Consider the following 16964-nt stretch of genomic DNA (forward strand, 5'->3'; position numbering starts at 1 on the left):
CCCGGAATAGTTGCAGCCGGCGGGTGAACCCACACCCACCGGCTACCCGCTGGTTTGCACCCCAATTCAGGATTTTGGCTTCCCCGTTTGATGTTCCCCCGACCCCCGTGGTGTCCCAACGGACTCCGTCTATCGTGCCTATGTCTAGTTTGATATTTCGGGTACCGTTCGTAGGTTGTATGAGTCTTATATATTGCATGCTAGTTGAATTGTTATCCCGTTGACCTAGGTGAAAGGAGTATGAACCCCTTAGGACTATCCTTAGTATGTGAAGGATCACGCATAGGTTTTGTTATACGTTTTCTCCCCCTTCCCAATGTGTTAATGTGGGTTGCATGTGCTTGCTATGTGTTATGTGTGCATGATACCCCAATTTGGTTGCGATCAAATTGGCTATACGGGCAGTTGGATGGGTTGAGAACCATACTGACTGTTAACCAGGCCGGTTGCGATCGGTCAGGTATATAAATATTATATAGGACTGCGGTCCACCGTTTGGTTGCGATCAAATGGATTATACGGGCAGTCGGATGGGTTGAGAACCATACTGACTGTTAACCAGGCCGGTTGCGATCAGTCAGGTATATAAATATTATATAGGGCTGCGGTCCACCGTTCTACATGAGTTGCGGTTCATTTCCTGGCTGCGGTCAGATGACATACTCTTGGGCTACGGTCCACTGTTTGGTTGCGATCAAACTATGATGAGCTGCGGTTCATCGGTCAGTTGCGATCGACCCCTCCGTATTGTGAGACGGGGCAGGGTGCTGCGGGGCCGGGTCAGAGCTATATGCGCTGACCCTCATGTATGGGCATGCGATTGGTCCTGTGGCTCCAACAAAGTGTGTTTATGTGATGAGATATGGATGAGTTGTGATTACGAGTATCTTGGGGATGTGACTACGTGATTTACGTTGGGGATTGTTATGTTGGGTTATGATTATTGATTATGCTCAGCCTTATCTACCTTGCCTGTTGCGAACTATATATGCTTACTATAACTGCTGTTTGTGCTTAGCTCTATGTGTCGAGTCTATCCCTGTCTTAAAAGCTAGAGTTCGTAGGGTATATCTTCATGTTCAAAATGGTTTTGGTATATCTATATATATATCTCTATATGTATTATATTTCAACGCGTTGGAGTGGGTTACCAGCATCTCTCGCTGAACAGATATATTTGGCTTTCAGGCACGGACGAGTAGATCACTGGAGCGCGCTAGAGGTCGGGACGTTGATTAGATAGTTTTTCCCTTTCGGTCTGTGTGCCATGATTTGTATTGATACTGATTGAGACTGTTAGAACTTAGCCTGTGCACCTGAGTTCTCTAGCTCAGGTGTGGCATAACACCCCGTGTCCTTATAAACGTATTTTGGGATTTATAACTATTTACCTTTATTGTATTGTCTTTAAAAGTTTTAAAAATCCTGGGGTGTTACAAAACTACTAAGCTATTTAACCTTTTAATAACTAAACTAATACTAAAACTACTTAACACCTAATAAACAACAAAGATGGCCAAAGCAAAGCTCACCTCTCCTTCTTCTTCATTACGTACTGCCATGAAACCGTGGGTGGAACCACGGGAGCTTCCACCACCCGCCAGCACCACGTCTCACCAAGCTGCATCCCGATCACCCAAAGCCCACGCGTTGCCGGGAGAAGAGGAAGGACGCCATCACAGTTGCCGAATCCCGCCGCCGAACTTCGTTGTTCTACCGGAAAGCTTCGTTGCCTCGCTCCTCGCCGTTGTTACAGCTGAAGATCACCGGAGGGGAAAAGGTTGTAGCTTGCTGCCGAAGAATAGAACTGCTCGCAGGAGAAGGATCCAAGATGCCGTTGCCTCTCGTTGGTCGGTGCTTCTCTTCACCGTGAACACCCTTCATCGTCACCGTCGAGAACCAGCCTCGCCGGACTGTTGTTGGAAGACCAAGCCACCACCGCCGGTCGTTCTCTGCCTCGCATCGATGCCAGAACGCTACCTGTGACGCCGGAGAAGCCAAGGTACCACCACCGCCGTCCTTGCTTGACTACGCCGGAAATCGAAGGGAAGAAGGGAAAGAGAGTTTGCTGGTCAGATTATTTTGGGGAGGAGGCACGAAACCATAATACATATATATATATATATATATATATATATATATATATATATATATATATATATATATATATATATATATATATATATATATATATATATATATATATATATATATATATATATATATATATATATATATATATATATATATTTATTTATTTATTTATTTATTTATTTATTTATTTATTTATTTATTTATTTATTTATATATAGTATACTCTATAAATAGATAGGGCATCATGCTAACTTGGGTTGGGTCAAAAGTGGGAATTGGACTTAGGTTATAAATGGTGGGTTGGGTCATGGTTCAAGACCACACTTTGGGTTGGCTAACTCTTTTGGATCAAGGGTCATACAAAATATATATACATTATTATATTTTGGGCTTAGTCATTTTAGGAAGCAAGATACATATTTAATAAAATAATTAGACAAATCCCATCTAAAAGATAATTAGGTTTATATAAATACTTTTAGCAAAATATTTAATATCGGGATTATAATTTATTTTAGGAAAATACGGGGTGTCACACAGAGACCTCGGAACCTCACACACACGATCTCTTGACTCAGAACCTGCAATGATTGACTCAGATCGTTCAAACACTGAACCACGCCTTAACAACTAACAATGATCCAGCCCCAATAGACGGAGACCACGACCTAGCACGTCGAATTAGGGAATACGACCCCCCTTCTTTCGCCGGAGAAGAGAATCCTGCGACACTCGAAGAATGGATTTGGACTTTCAACAAGATCTTCGAGATAATAGGTTGTCGAGAGGAGCATCAAGCCAAGATAGCCTCACTCTACCTTCGGTATGGGGCCGATGTATGGTGGGCACAGGCAGGACCGGAACCGGGCATGAGCTGGCCGGTCTTACAAACCAAACTGAGGGAACGTTTCTACCCCCAGCATGTCCATACGGCCATGAGCGAAGAATTCTTACACCTAAGGCAGGGGAATGCCACAGTAGAGGAATACAATAAGAAGTTCCTAGAGTTGGCTCGCCTCACCAGCGGGTTGGCCCCTACAGAAACCATCAAGGTGGAAAGGTTCGTTATCGGGCTCAACATCGAAAACCAAAAAGCCTTGACCGCAACTAAACCAAAGACACTCGAGGAGGCCTACACCAAGGCAGCCAAGCTCCAACGAATACAACGCAACCCACTGAGAACACCCGAGGCACACAAAAGGAAAGTCGAGAGAAGCCCCACGATCCCTCCACAGAGATTGAAAGTCGCCAAGGTCACTCCACCACAAGGTCGGGGGGAGACAACGGCGCAGGTCCCAGGAGAGGGGACGGAAGTCACCTAGGGAAGGATCCTTGCCATCACTAAGGCCCGAGTCAGGGATGGCGACGTGGTAACCAGAACATTCCTCGTGCACGCCACTCCCACCGTCGTACTATTTGATTCAGGAGCCACCAACTCATTCATAGCAGCTGAATTCGCTGCAAGGCTCGGCCTAACCACGAGCACATGGGTACAACTAAGGGTCAAGGTGGCGTCAAGCGAAGTGTTGAAGTGTGATTGCATGTACAAAGACATAATGATCACCATTGGTGGGATGGAATTTCCCAGCAATCTAATCTAGTTCAAGTTGGACGGAATACAGGTAATCTTAGGAATAGACTGGTTGGGAAAATTCAAGGCACAAATCCTATGCGGTGAACAAAAAGTGGTCTTAAGGGGACCGAACGGAAAAAGGATATCCTACTGCGGATCTACCAAGAACTCGGAAGTCAAGCTAGTAAACATGATGAAGATGAAGAAATACTTAACGAAAGGGTGCAAAGCCTTTCTATGCTTAATTGAGGATCTGGATGCTGGAAGTAACGAACCGCAGTCAATTCCGGTAGTGGACGAATTCGCGGATGTCTTCCGATACGAGATCCCCGAGGTACCCTCGCCCAGGGAGGTGGAATTCACCATGGATTTAATGCCGGGCACCGCCCCCATCTCAAAGGCACCCTATAGAATGGCACCAAAAGAAATGCAAGAACTAAAAGCACAATTACAAGACTTACTAGATAAAGGGTACATACGCCCAACACCTCACTGTGGGGAGCACAAGTACTATTCGTCAAAAAGAAAGATGGGAGCATGCGATTATGCATTGATTACAGGGAATTGAACTAGGTTACCATAGAGAAAAAGTATCATATCCCTCGAATATACGACTTGTTCAACCAACTCAAGGGAGCAGGAGTATTCTCAAAAATTGACTTGAGATCTGGATACCATCAAATCAAAGTAGCCAACCAGGACATCCCGAAGACAGCCTTCCGAACTCACTACGACCACTATGAGTTCACAGTAATACCATTCGGGTTGACCAATGCTCCCGCAGTATTCATGGATCTTATGAATCGCGTATTTCGGCCCTACCTAGACAACTTCGTGATTATATTTATCGATGACATCTTGGTCTACTCACAAGACAAGGAAGAACATGAGAGGCACCTCTGCACAACCTTACAAACCCTGAGGGAAAAACAGCTATATGCCAAACTCTCCAAATGTGAATTCTGGAAGAACAGCGTGGCATTCTTGGGCCACGTGATAACCAAAGAGGGAATCAGGGTGGACCCAACCAAGATACGCGCAGTCAAAGACTGGCCTACACCAAAGACAGTTCCAGAAATTAGGAGCTTCCTTGGGTTGGCCGGTTACTATCGAAGATTTGTACCCGATTTCACCAAAATAGCCCAACCCATGACGAGACTCATGAAGAAGGAAATTTCCTTCCGATGGGACGCTAGTTGTGCTTCGGCTTTTCAGGAACTAAAGGAAAGATTGACCACAACCCCAGTATTGGCGCTATCCTCGGGAATAGAAGGATTCGAAGTTTTCAGTGACGCTTCTAAAAAGGGGCTGGGATACGTGTTAATCCAAAATAGCAAGGTGATAGCATACGCGTCTAGGCCACTCAAAACCCACGAGGAAAATTACCCTACTCACGACCTGGAATTAGCGGCCATTGTGTTTGCTCTAAAAATCTGGAGGCATTACCTATATGGGGTACGATGCAAGATCTACACAGACCATAAAAGCCTAAAATATATCTTCACTCAGAAGGACCTGAATATGCGACATAGGAGGTGGTTAGAACTTGTAAAGGATTACGACCTGGATATCCAATACCACGAAGGAAAGGCTAACGTAGTGGCAGACGCACTAAGCCGAAAAACGAGCCACTCCCTTAACACCACGTGGGTACTGGCAGACGAACTATGTAGGGAATTCCATAAGTTAAATTTAGAAATAGTGGAGCAAGGACGAACGGATTCAGAGATCCAACTATTTAATCTCAGGATCATACCCACACTATTCGAAGAAATCAAAATCGGACAACAACAATATCCTAAATTTGGAAAGATTTAACTCGGCCTAGTCGAAGGGAAGAAGGGGCCGTTCGAACTATTTAATGACGGCAGCCTCCGCTACAAGGGAAGATGGTGCATACCCGCAACGCACCCCCACCTAAAGAGACAAATCCTAGAGAAGGGGCATGGTTCACCTTACTCCGTTCACCCTGGAGGCGATAAACTGTACCAAGATGTGAAGAAGTTATTTTGGTGGCCCAACATGAAAAAGGAGGTAGCAGACTTTGTGAGTAAATGCCTGAATTGCCAAAGAGTAAAAGCTGAGCGGTGCAAACCCAAGGGACTCGTACAGCCCCTCGAAATACCCCAAGGGAAGTGGGATTCTATCTCAATGGACATCGTGGGAGGTCTACCCACGACACCGACTGGAAAATACAAAATCTGTGTAATAGTGGATCGATTAACCAAGACAGCGCAGTTTATTGCCATGAAAGAGACTTGAACAATGACACAACTAGCCAAATCCTACATCAATCAGGTAGTCAAATATCACGGGATCCCACGAAACATCATTTCTGATAGAGATCCTAGATTCCTCTCGCAGTTCTGGAAAACACTACAATCGGCCATGGGGACTAGACTAAAATTGAGCACCGCCTTCCACCCCACTACCGACGGCTAAACCGAGAAGACGATCCAAACCCTCAAAGATATGTTGAGAGCCTGTATGTTAGACTTCCAGGGAACATGGGAGGAACATCTAGATCTAATCGAATTCTCTTACAATAACACCCATCACGCAAGCATCCGTATGGCCCCCTACGAAGCACTATATGGCCAAAAGTGTAGGACTCCCATATGTTGGGAGGACATGGTCAATCCAGTGACTCTGGGGCCACAGTATTTACAAGACACCATAACAAAAGTCATACACATACAAGAGAGAATGAAGGCTACATAGGACCGCTAGAAATCCTACGCCGATCTAGGTAGAAAACAAGATGAATTCTCCGCGGGAGAGAAGGTTTGGCTAAAGATTTCACCCACTCGGGGAGTGATGAGATTCGGAAGGAAAGGGAAGCTAAGTCCTAGATTCGTTGGTCCCTACGAAATCCTGGAGAAAGTCGGGAACTAGAGCGGGTACACAACGTATTCCACGTGTCGCAACTAAAGAAATATGTACACGACGCGTCTCACGTATTACAACCCGAAATCGTGTGCTTGGATGATGCCCTGTCCTACGAGGAAAAACCTGTGAAGATCCTGGACACAAAGACAAGAGCAACTCACTGGAAGACCATAGAGATGGTTAAAGTCCTCTGGTCCAATCACGGAACCGAGGAGGCGACATGGGAACTCGAAAGCACCATGAGGGAACGCTACCCCGAACTATTCGCACAAGGTAACATAGACTGAACCTTAGGCTAAGGAGTTAGGTTCGTCCTCATCACCTTTAAGCTTCAGAGACGAAGCTTTCTGTTAGGGGGGAGGATGTAACACCCCGTGTTACGGCCTTCAAATCCGAATTAATTATTAAATTGATTCCTGTCATTTAAAATAATTAAAAGAGATTTAATCCAATTGTAATTCTCTTAATTAATCCAGGTGGTCCGCAATGAATCGTGGACCTTTGCCTGAACTAGGAACCTTAAGCCCATAAGGAAATAGGAAAGTGGGCCTTATTATTCAGACTCTGAATAGGTTTCCCTTAAACATATAAATAGAGGATTAGGAAGCAGATAGAACCCTTCCTCACCTCCCTCTCACTCAAAAATACTCTTAGGTAATACAGCCAAAGAAATCCCCCACCAACAAGCCTTGGAAGATCAATTGGGAGAAGAATCTTAGAGAAGAACCTTAGTAGCGAAGGATATTGATTAGGGCTAAGAGGTAACCCATGTCTTACAAAACCTATTTTCCTTGCTATATCTTATTTATTGGCTCCTTTGGTAATTGTACGTGTGATTCCGTGATTGAGTCTTGATAGAGCCTTGCCTATGATTTATATTGTGTTTATGTGATAATCTTGATGATCTTGATATTGTAATTGATTATATGTGTAATCTTGCATTTTAGTTATGTCTAGAGCTTGTCCCTAGGGTTTATATCGTGAATCTCGTTGCTGTGATGTTCTTGGTATATTTGGGTGGGTTTATGCATAATCAGGTGTTGAGTCTAGCCTAGGACTTGTCTTTAGGGCTTTGTATATAGATTTATTGATGTTCTTGAGGTTCTGGATGCTCCCGAACCATTATATGATTGATATTGAGTCTTGGCATATTTAGGAATCGTGTTAGAACGTATTTGGAATGGTTCTTGGTTTAATCTTTGTTAATTGAATCCGTGATGTTGTTGTTACGTGTAATAATGTGTTTGGACATGGTTTTGAGTTCCCCGAACGAACCCGGAACTGAATTTCTACCGTAGTACCAGTGGGGGGTAGGTGGGGAGACGAGTCCCCACCACCTACCCGCTGCCCCGAGTGCCCAATTCCAGCGCCCGCCGGCCACCCGCTGGAATCATGGTTGCCCACCGGCGGGTGGCTGGTGGGTGGTCCTCCACTCGATGGGAAGTGGGTACGTGGCGTGCTGTTTTTCCCCATTTGATGTTTCCCCGTGTCCCGTTGTGTCCCGTTGTACCCCGTTTGACGTGTATGAGTCTCGTTTGATGTTTTGAATACCGTTCTAGGAATTTATGTGTAGTACATGTCGTTGTTGCTATGTCTTGATTACTATTGATTGATTATGTGTTGATTGATTGAATGATGATGAGTATCGTGGTCATTACGCAATGATCGGTGTGACTAAGGATGATGATGATGATGATGAGATTGTGATGGGTGGAAATGAATTGTTGGCGGATGGTACAATGAGTGCCCGGTCATTGTTCTAAAGGTACAGACCTAGCGGTTAATGTGCTGAAGGCACAAACCCACCTTCGACTAGCTTGCCTTGAGCATGGGTCAGGATATAAGTGATGCGGTGCCTTGTCGGGGCTATATGCGCTGACCCCTTGGTATTGGTATTAGAGGTACGGATCATGCGAATGGCATTGCGGCGCTATCATGATATGAAGTGGTTGGTAGGTGGTTGGTCGGTGGGGGCATGTAGTTGCCCGGAGGAATAAGGGAGGCGATGTAAGGGTGGTCTGGAGGTACAGGTTGGAACTGATATAAGGACAGAGGGGAGCGTCAAGGTTGGAACTTGGTATAAGGTTGGAAGATGGATTGTGTGCCTTGATGATTACTTGCTAATTGATTGTCATTGAACCCCATTGTTGTCTCTATTTGTTATTTATGAGCTTATCCGTCTATTATGTCTTGTATTGCGTTCTAGGATGCATGCTAGTCTTTATGATCATTCTATAGTGTCAAGTCTATTGTTATGTCTTGTGTCTTGGTCTTGGTTTAAAGCTAGGGTTGCTTAGGATATATATGTATTCCAGTATCAAAATGATTTCCTTATATCTACTTATATTGTACTTAACGCGTTGGAGTGGGTTACCAGCATTATTCGCTGATGGCTGTTACACCGAATGTTTTCTGGAACAGTTGAGTAGCTTCAGAGAACGCTAGTTGGATTCGTGGACTTAGTTTAGATAGTTCTAGCTTTTATGAGATGGCCTGTGTGCCTTGATTTGTATTTGGATATTAATTTGGCTTTGTTAGTTAGTTTAGCATGTGCATCTGAGTTCTCTAGCTCAGATGTGGCATAGCACCCTGACTATCATGTTTACTTTATGCTCTGTTTGGGAATAAATAATCGATTTGCCTTTATTTCATAAGCTTTAAAAGTTTTTAAAATTTTGGGTGTTACACTTAAGATCAAAGTATGGTGGCTATTTACTTACTGCAACTGCCATGGATCCGAATGATGAGATATTTCCAATTGCGTATGCAATGGTTGAGGGTGAAAACAAGGAATCATGGAGCTGGTTTTTAGCATTATTAAAGCATGATTTGGGCATTGATGTTGTATCAGAAAATGAATACATATTCATTTCAGATAAGCAGAAGGGGTTGCTGCCTGCATTTAGTGTTGTGTTACCAAATGTGGTTCTTAGATTCTGTGTAAGGCATTTGTATGCCAATATGAAGGCCGCAGGCTTTCATGGGAATGCTATTAAGGACACACTTTGGGCAGCAGCCAGAGACACCACAGTAAATTGTTTTAAGGAGTCAATGAGAAAGATGAAAGAGCTTGACAACTTAGCATTTGGTTGGTTGGGAGACAAACATCCATCTGAATGGTCCAGGTCCCACTTTACTACTTCTGCCCTTTGTGATATTCTAGTAAACAATATGTGTGAGTGCTTCAATGCCATGATAGTTAAGGCTAGGGAAACACCATTGATCAGTTGCCTTGAGAGTCTTAGGACTTTATTGATGACAAGGTTATTCAAAAATAAACAAGATGCAGATGAATGGACTGGAATTGTTTGCCCTAATATTGTGAAGAAAATTGCATTAGAAGAGAAATTTGCAGGAGGTTTTATACCCTTACAGTGTGATTTGAATTTGTTTGAAGTTAAAACAAATGCATACTAGGGAGCAACACACTGTGGATTTGGGCAGAAAAAAACATACTCATGCAGGAAATGGGACTTAACTGGAATCCATTGCAGACATGCCATATGTGCAATCTGGATGAAGAGACACAATGTATTGGAGTATGTTGATAGCTGCTACAATGTTGAGACCTACTTGAAAGTGTATGGATGTGGAATAAATGCAATGGCTGGACCAAATGAGTGGCCTCATACTCATAGAGAAGCACCTTTGCCACCTGAATACAAGGCAAAACCTGACAGGCCAAGGAAATTAAGACTGAGAGGAGCTGATGAAAAAAAATAAAATCACCAATGATGGGGTCCATATGTCTAGAAGGCATATTGTATAACATTGCACCTTCTGCAAGCAAAGAGGTCACAACAGCAGGAAATGTCCTCTCAATTCCAATAAAGCTGTAAGTATGATCTCATTAGTTTAGGTTGTATCATTTGAAATTTTGGCATGTAATAGATTCCATTACAATGCTTGCAGAAACCCTCTCAGAAAAAAAAAAAGAACCAAACCAAAGAAAATGGGAACAAAGCAACGAGTTCTAGTGCCAGTTCAGAGACAAGAAGTTACTACTGAGGATCAATAGGAAATGGTTGATGTAATAAGTACGTTTCAACTTTAATTATCTTACCTAATACCTAAGCTTACTTGTTATATATGTTAAATAGGTTCCAATGCAAGTTCTTTTAGGAGATCAACAGAAATGATCTTGGCTTGACACTTGTCACCATCCTAGGCCCTTAGCAGTTAGAAGTTGATTTGCCGTTGTAACTGCTTTTCCCTCTTCTTTTCTTCTTCTGTGTTTTTCCCTCTGCTGTACATAAGAACATATGAAAGGCTTTGATATGGTTAATGAGAATTTCTTTTCTTCCCTTCGTTCCTTCTTTCTTCACGCTTCTTGTGGTTCCACAACATGGTATCAGAGCACACTAATTAGGAGCTTTCACCCACCCTACAAATTGCGACAACAGCTTGGCCTTCTCTGAGCAATCGAACACCAGCGATGGACAACACAGCAGGAAGCCCAACCGTCAACACCAATGCGACGAACTCAACACCTCCTACTGATACTCCGGCGAGTGGATTGAATGGAAATGAGGTAACCTTTGATCCTCAGTCACAATCCAATCCCTACTTCCTTCACATCAATGAAAATCCGGCTTTAGATCTGGTTTCTACCCCTCTCGAGGGTCCAAACTATCACTCGTGGGCTAGGGCAATGACAATGGCCCTCTCATGTAAAAATAAGGTTCCATTTATCAATGGAAGCATTATGAAGCCTAGTGCAGATAACCTAGACAGATTCCTAGCCTGGGAAAGGTGTAATAACATTGTTTCTACTTGGATTGTGCGCACACTTTCCCCCACCATTGCTCGTAGCGTGTTATGGATTGACACTGCTTATGGCATTTGGAATGATTTGAAAAGGAGATTTAGTCAGCAAGACTTGTTTCGAATTGCTGAAATCAAGTGTGAAATATACCAAACCAAGCAGGGGGGATAATTCTTTGAATGAATATTTTACTAGACAAAAGCTTTTGTGGGATGAGCTGAGCATTCTTAGGCCTCAAATGAGCTGTATTTGTAACACAAATTGCGAGTGTGGAAGGAAAATCGATGAGTTGAATGGATAAGCAGAAAAGGATAGATTGTCTATATTTCTCATTGGATTGCATGAGAAGTATACGGGTGCTATGAATCAGATCATGTTAATGAGGCCACTTCCAGATGTTAATGAGGCCTATTCCATGATTGCTCAACAAGAGAGACAATTCCATATGGCCTACAATGGTTTTGGGAGTCAGTTGTACCAGGCAGGGGAGAGTAGCACTGCTGCCAGTGCTCTACTAGCTAGAACAGACACTAATCATCCTCAGCAAGGCTTCAAGAAACTATCAGGGTTCAACAAGAAACCTGTGTGTACATATTGTGGGTACACAGGTCATACTCAGGACAAATGTTATAAGCAGCATTGATATCCTCCCGGATGGAAACCAAGGCCAAGAAATAAATCTGTGAACCAGATCCAAGGTCCACCAGCAACACTGCATCAGAACTCTGATGGGAATATGGCATTCACTCAAGATGATGTAAAAAGGTTCATGGAATTCATACAGGCCAAGAAACCAGTTGGAGAGAGTCCCAACTCACCTCTGGACTTCAAGCAGCCCTCATAGGCCCTTGCCAACACTGTGTCAGTGGAATTTCATAATGAAGGTATGCCTCCTTCAGTAAGTTCTGTTAAATATGGTAGAACAGATTGGATTATTGATAGTGGTGCTACACACCATATTATGTGTGACTTAGAGCTGTTAAACAATCAAAAAAGGACACAAAATATGTTTGTTAGCTTGCCAAATGGGCAACAAGCTGCCATTGATTTCACAGGATCAGTTTGCCTATCTGATGATTTGATCCTGCACAATGTCCTCTATATCCCAGAGTTCCATTACAACTTGATGTCTGTGAGTTCTTTCACTAAGCACTCTAACCACACTGTGAAAATGTACTCTGATCAATGCATTATACAGGATGCTCCCCATGGCAAGATGATTGGAAGAGCTGAGCTAAGAAATGGACTATATTACTTAGTTTTTCCTATTTCTGCACATTCTGTATGTAGCTCTATTTCTGTTGCAAATAGATGTATTCTATGGCATGCCAGGCTTAGGCATGCCTCACATTCAAAAATATAATCTCTTAGAGAAATAGAACCAATGATTCAGTTTAACAGGGATATGATATGTGATAGTTGCCATTTTGCAAAACAGAAAAGGCTTCCTTTTCAGTCTAGCAGTTCCTTGACATCTAATTGCTTTGATTTACTACATATGGACATATGGGGCCCTTATAAAGTGCCCACCACTCATGGCCATCATTATTTTCTCACAATTCTGGATGATCATAGTAGAGCTGTGTGGATTTATCTGATGAAATCCAAGGCAGAAGTAAGAGGACTGATCATTGAGTTCTTCAATCTTATCAAGAATCAGTTTGGGGCAAACATAAAGTGCATCAGATCAGATAATGGATTGGAATTTAAGATGGTGGAGTTCTTCAAACAGAAGGGTATCGTACATCAGATCTCATGCAATTACACACCTCAACAAAACAGTAGAGTGGAGAGGAAACATGGTCACTTGCTATCTACTGCTAGAGCCCTAAAATGTCAGGCCAACTTGCCAGACAGGTTTTGGGGAGAATGTGTCCTACATGCAGCTTACATAATCAATAGACTCCCATCAGCTGCCATCAACAACCAAGTTCCATACCAAGTCCTGATAAAAAGGATCCCATCCTATCAACACTTGAGGGTCTTTGGATGCTTGGCATATGCCACTAATGTTGGGCCAATGACAAAGATGGGATCCAGAGCCAAGAAGTGTATTTTCCTTGGCTATGCAGGTGGAAAAAAGGGATACAAGGTATATGACCTTGTGTCCAAAGAGCTATTCATATCCAGGGATGTTGTCTTCCATGAGCTGGTTTTTCCCTTTCAACACTCTGTGTCTCCAAAAGTAGGGTCTGAAATCATACTTCCTACCATGATTTCTGCACCTCTTGAGGATCATGAGGTGCCTCAGACTCAAGACCAAGCTAGTAGAGAAAATGAACAAGCTTGGCCTCATCAGGTTCTCACCCCTCAACAGTCACCAGCTAGGGAAGGTGATCACATCCACCCTCATCCAGATCAATCACCAGATGTGCTGCAAAGTCCAGCAAGCAGTCATGATGAGCATATTGAGTTGTCTCTTGAACTGCCATCTAATTCTACTCATAATCATCAACAACAAGACAATAGGAGATCAACCAGGCACAGGCAGGCACCAGGATACTTACAGGACTATGTCTGTCAGAGTACCAAGCTGAAAACCTCTCCTCATGCCATGAGCAAGGTGGTAGATTACAGTGGTTCGACACCATCTTTTCAGTCATTTGTGATGAATATATCCCACCAATCTGAACCTGGAAACTACTATGAAGCAGTAAAACATGAATGCTGGAGGAAGGCTATGCAAGATGAGATTGATGCTTTGCAGAAAAACAACACTTGGCAGCTGGTGGATTTACCCCCTTTTAAAAAGGCCATTGGGTGCAAATGGGTGTATAAGGTGAAATATAAAGCTGATGGCAATGTTGAAAGATATAAGGCTAGGCTTGTGGCAAAGGGATACAATCAGACTCTTGGCATTGATTACTTAGACACATTCAGCCCAGTTGCCAAGATGACCACCATTAGAACATTGTTAGCAGTGGCAGCAGCAAAGAACTGGGAACTTAGAAGAAGAGGTCTACATGCAAATGCCCCTTGGATATTCTGGAAACAATAATAACCAAGTGTGCAGACTAATCAAGTCCTTGTATGGCCTAAAATAGGCCAGTAGACAGTGGAACACCAAGCTTACACTTGCCTTACAAAGTATGGGATTTAAGCAAGCAGTCCCTGATAACTCCTTGTTTACCATAGGTAAAGATGAGTCCTTTGTGGCTCTATTAGTCTACGTTGATGATATTGTAATTGCAAGTGCAGATTTGAAGATCATACAGGAAGTCAAAACACAACTCAGCACAAATTTTCAAATAAAGGATTTAGGTCCTTTGAAATATTTCCTTGGCCTAGAAGTGGCAAGGCATAGTAAAGGCATTGCAGTGTGCCAGGGAAAATATACTATTGAGCTTCTTGAAGACACAGGTTTTACAAATGCAAAGCCTGTTTATAGTCCTACAGTCCCTTCACACAAGTTAAGCAAAGATGAAGGTGAGCTACTAGAGGATAATAGTCACTACAGAAGGATAATTGGCAAGCTACTATATCTAACTGTCACCAGGCCTGACATTAGCTTTGCAACAAAACAGCTTTCTCAATTCCTTGACAAACCTACAAGTCTGCATCTGCAAGCTGCATACAGAGTGCTGAGGTACTTGAAGGCAGCTCCTGGTCAAGGCTTGTTCTTCCCATCCTCCTCTGATTTACTCCTAAAAGCCTTCTCTGACTCAGCCTGGGGAGCATGTGTTGACACCAGAAAATCTGTGACTGGCTTCTGCATTTTCCTTGGGAATGCCTTGATCTCTTGGAAGTCCAAGAAACAGCCCACAGTCTCCAAGTCCTCATCAGAAGCAGAATATAGGGCTCTAGCAACTACAACTTGTGAGATTCAATGGTTAAAATTTCTACTGGCAGAACTTGGAATACAGAATTATGAGGAGGTGGCCATATATTGTGATAGCAAGTCTGCTATTGCAATTGCAGAAAACCCTGTATTTCATGAGAGGACTAAGCACATAGAACTTGATTGTCATCTTGTGAGAGAAAAGCTACACAAAGGGCTCATAAAACTCTTTCACATTTCCTCTGAAAATCAGTTGGCCGATCCGTTCACCAAGACTCATTGTCCAGCATCTTTCCAGAGTTACATTTCCAAGCTTGGCTTGCTAAATCTATACAATCCAGCTTGAGGGGGGCTTTTAGGAGATCAACAGAAATGATCTTGGCTTGACACTTGTCACCATCCTAGGCCCTTAGCAGTTAGAAGTTGATTTGCCGTTGTAACTGCTTTTCCCTCTTCTTTTCTTCTTCTGTGCTTTTCCCTTTGCTGTACATAAGAACAGATGAAAGGCTTTGATATGGTTAATGAGAATTTCTTTTCTTCCCTTCATTCTTTCTTTCTTCACGCTTCTTGTGGCTCCGCAACAAGTTCAGAGACCAGAAGTTACTGTCTTGGATCAGGCAGTGCATGTTGAGGCAGTCCATGTTGAGGCAGTGCAAGGAGAAGTTCATGTTGAGTTTCAGCCAGTCAACAATGAGGTTTGAACATCACTTTTGTTTTTGCTAACAATCAATTTTCGTTTTTAGGTCATTCAAATTGCACCAGATGAGATACCAATACCTACACAACCTGATTATAGAGATGCACAAGATGATAGCATTCAAGCTCCAGTTGGTGAAGGCCATAAGATTTTTGGAACACCTCCCTCTCCCAAAAAGACACTTGGGCTTCCAAAAAAAACATGAAGATGGTTGCTAAGAAATCTGTTGTTGCTCCTAGAAGGAAGTATTTGACAAGGTCTTCAACAAAACCAAAGTTCAATTCACTGGAAATAGCACTATTGATGACCCAATTCACATTGACTAAGCTGTGTGCAAATACTAATTCTATAATTTGGAGTCAATGTTTTTGTTGTAAATGTTTTTGGTATACGTACTGTGGAAGTAGGAGGTATTTTGGTGTCAATGTTTTTGGTATATAAAAGTAGCTAACTGTGTATCAATTGTCTAAGTTGCAAACAATTTTGTGCAACTCTTTTGGCTACTTATCTTCCAGTATATGCAACTCTTTTGGCTACTTATCTTCCACTATATGCATTTTCCAGTTTATGCAACTCTTTTGGCTAACTCTTTTGGCAAACAATTTATGCATTTTCCAGTTTACCAAAGCATTCCAGTTTCAGAGTTTCACATTATTGGAGACTAAGTAACCAAAATAAACACAACTAATATTGCAAATTTACCAAAATAATGCATTACATTTTTTAGAATTAGTTCAAACCATAAATTATTATGGATAAATAAATTCCTAATTTAAGGAATTTAGATGTAGTAAAAATTTAAAATTTTTAATTATGATGTAACTCAAAGATATTGGACGATTGATAAATATGATGTAACCCAAAGATCAAAATGCTAAATAAAGTGTTTGGTTATTCAACAGTTTGAAACAACAATTTGTTCCAAACCGCTGAAAATACAAACGTTGCAATTTACAATATTTTCACTTAGCATTTTTGAGAATGAATTCCCCCAAAACACCTCGATATATAAAATAAAATAAAAAATTATTCTAGAGTCACTTCGACTACTTGAATAACAAGCGTCAGTTTCGCTGGCTCACTGTTTGCCCATCAACGGATGGTCAAGCTTAATTTTTAAATTAGAGCCTTAAGGCTCCTCTTATAGGAGTCTCAAGGCTCCCATGCC

At 42.4% G+C, this 16964-nt stretch overlaps 2 protein-coding genes across 2 annotated transcripts; both read left to right on the plus strand.

Moving 5' to 3' along the window:
* Window positions 1-9286: 9286 nt before the first annotated feature.
* LOC109166969 lies at window positions 9287-10279 on the plus strand. The gene is made up of 2 exons (XM_019315868.1): window positions 9287-9930; window positions 10051-10279. The coding sequence occupies exons 1-2, from the start codon at window positions 9287-9289 to the stop codon at window positions 10277-10279; spliced, it is 873 nt and encodes a 290-aa protein (XP_019171413.1).
* Window positions 10280-14410: 4131 nt separating this feature from the next.
* LOC109166970 (uncharacterized mitochondrial protein AtMg00810-like) lies at window positions 14411-15445 on the plus strand. The gene has a single exon (XM_019315870.1). It carries the CDS (start codon window positions 14411-14413, stop codon window positions 15443-15445), a length of 1035 nt encoding a protein of 344 aa, XP_019171415.1.
* Window positions 15446-16964: the final 1519 nt, after the last annotated feature.

Source organism: Ipomoea nil, unplaced genomic scaffold (assembly GCF_001879475.1).
Source record: "Ipomoea nil cultivar Tokyo-kokei standard unplaced genomic scaffold, Asagao_1.1 scaffold3142, whole genome shotgun sequence".
NCBI classification, from domain to species: Eukaryota; Viridiplantae; Streptophyta; class Magnoliopsida; order Solanales; family Convolvulaceae; genus Ipomoea; species Ipomoea nil.

Bases quoted from the DNA above. Each gene is read 5' to 3' on its own strand.
- LOC109166969 (XM_019315868.1), top strand. From the start codon at position 9,287: ATGGATCCGAATGATGAGATATTTCCAATTGCGTATGCAATGGTTGAG. The intron at 9,931-10,050 runs GTGTGATTTGAA...AATCCATTGCAG, and splicing joins GGAGGTTTTATACCCTTACA to ACATGCCATATGTGCAATCT.
- LOC109166970 (XM_019315870.1), top strand. From the start codon at position 14,411: ATGGGATTTAAGCAAGCAGTCCCTGATAACTCCTTGTTTACCATAGGT.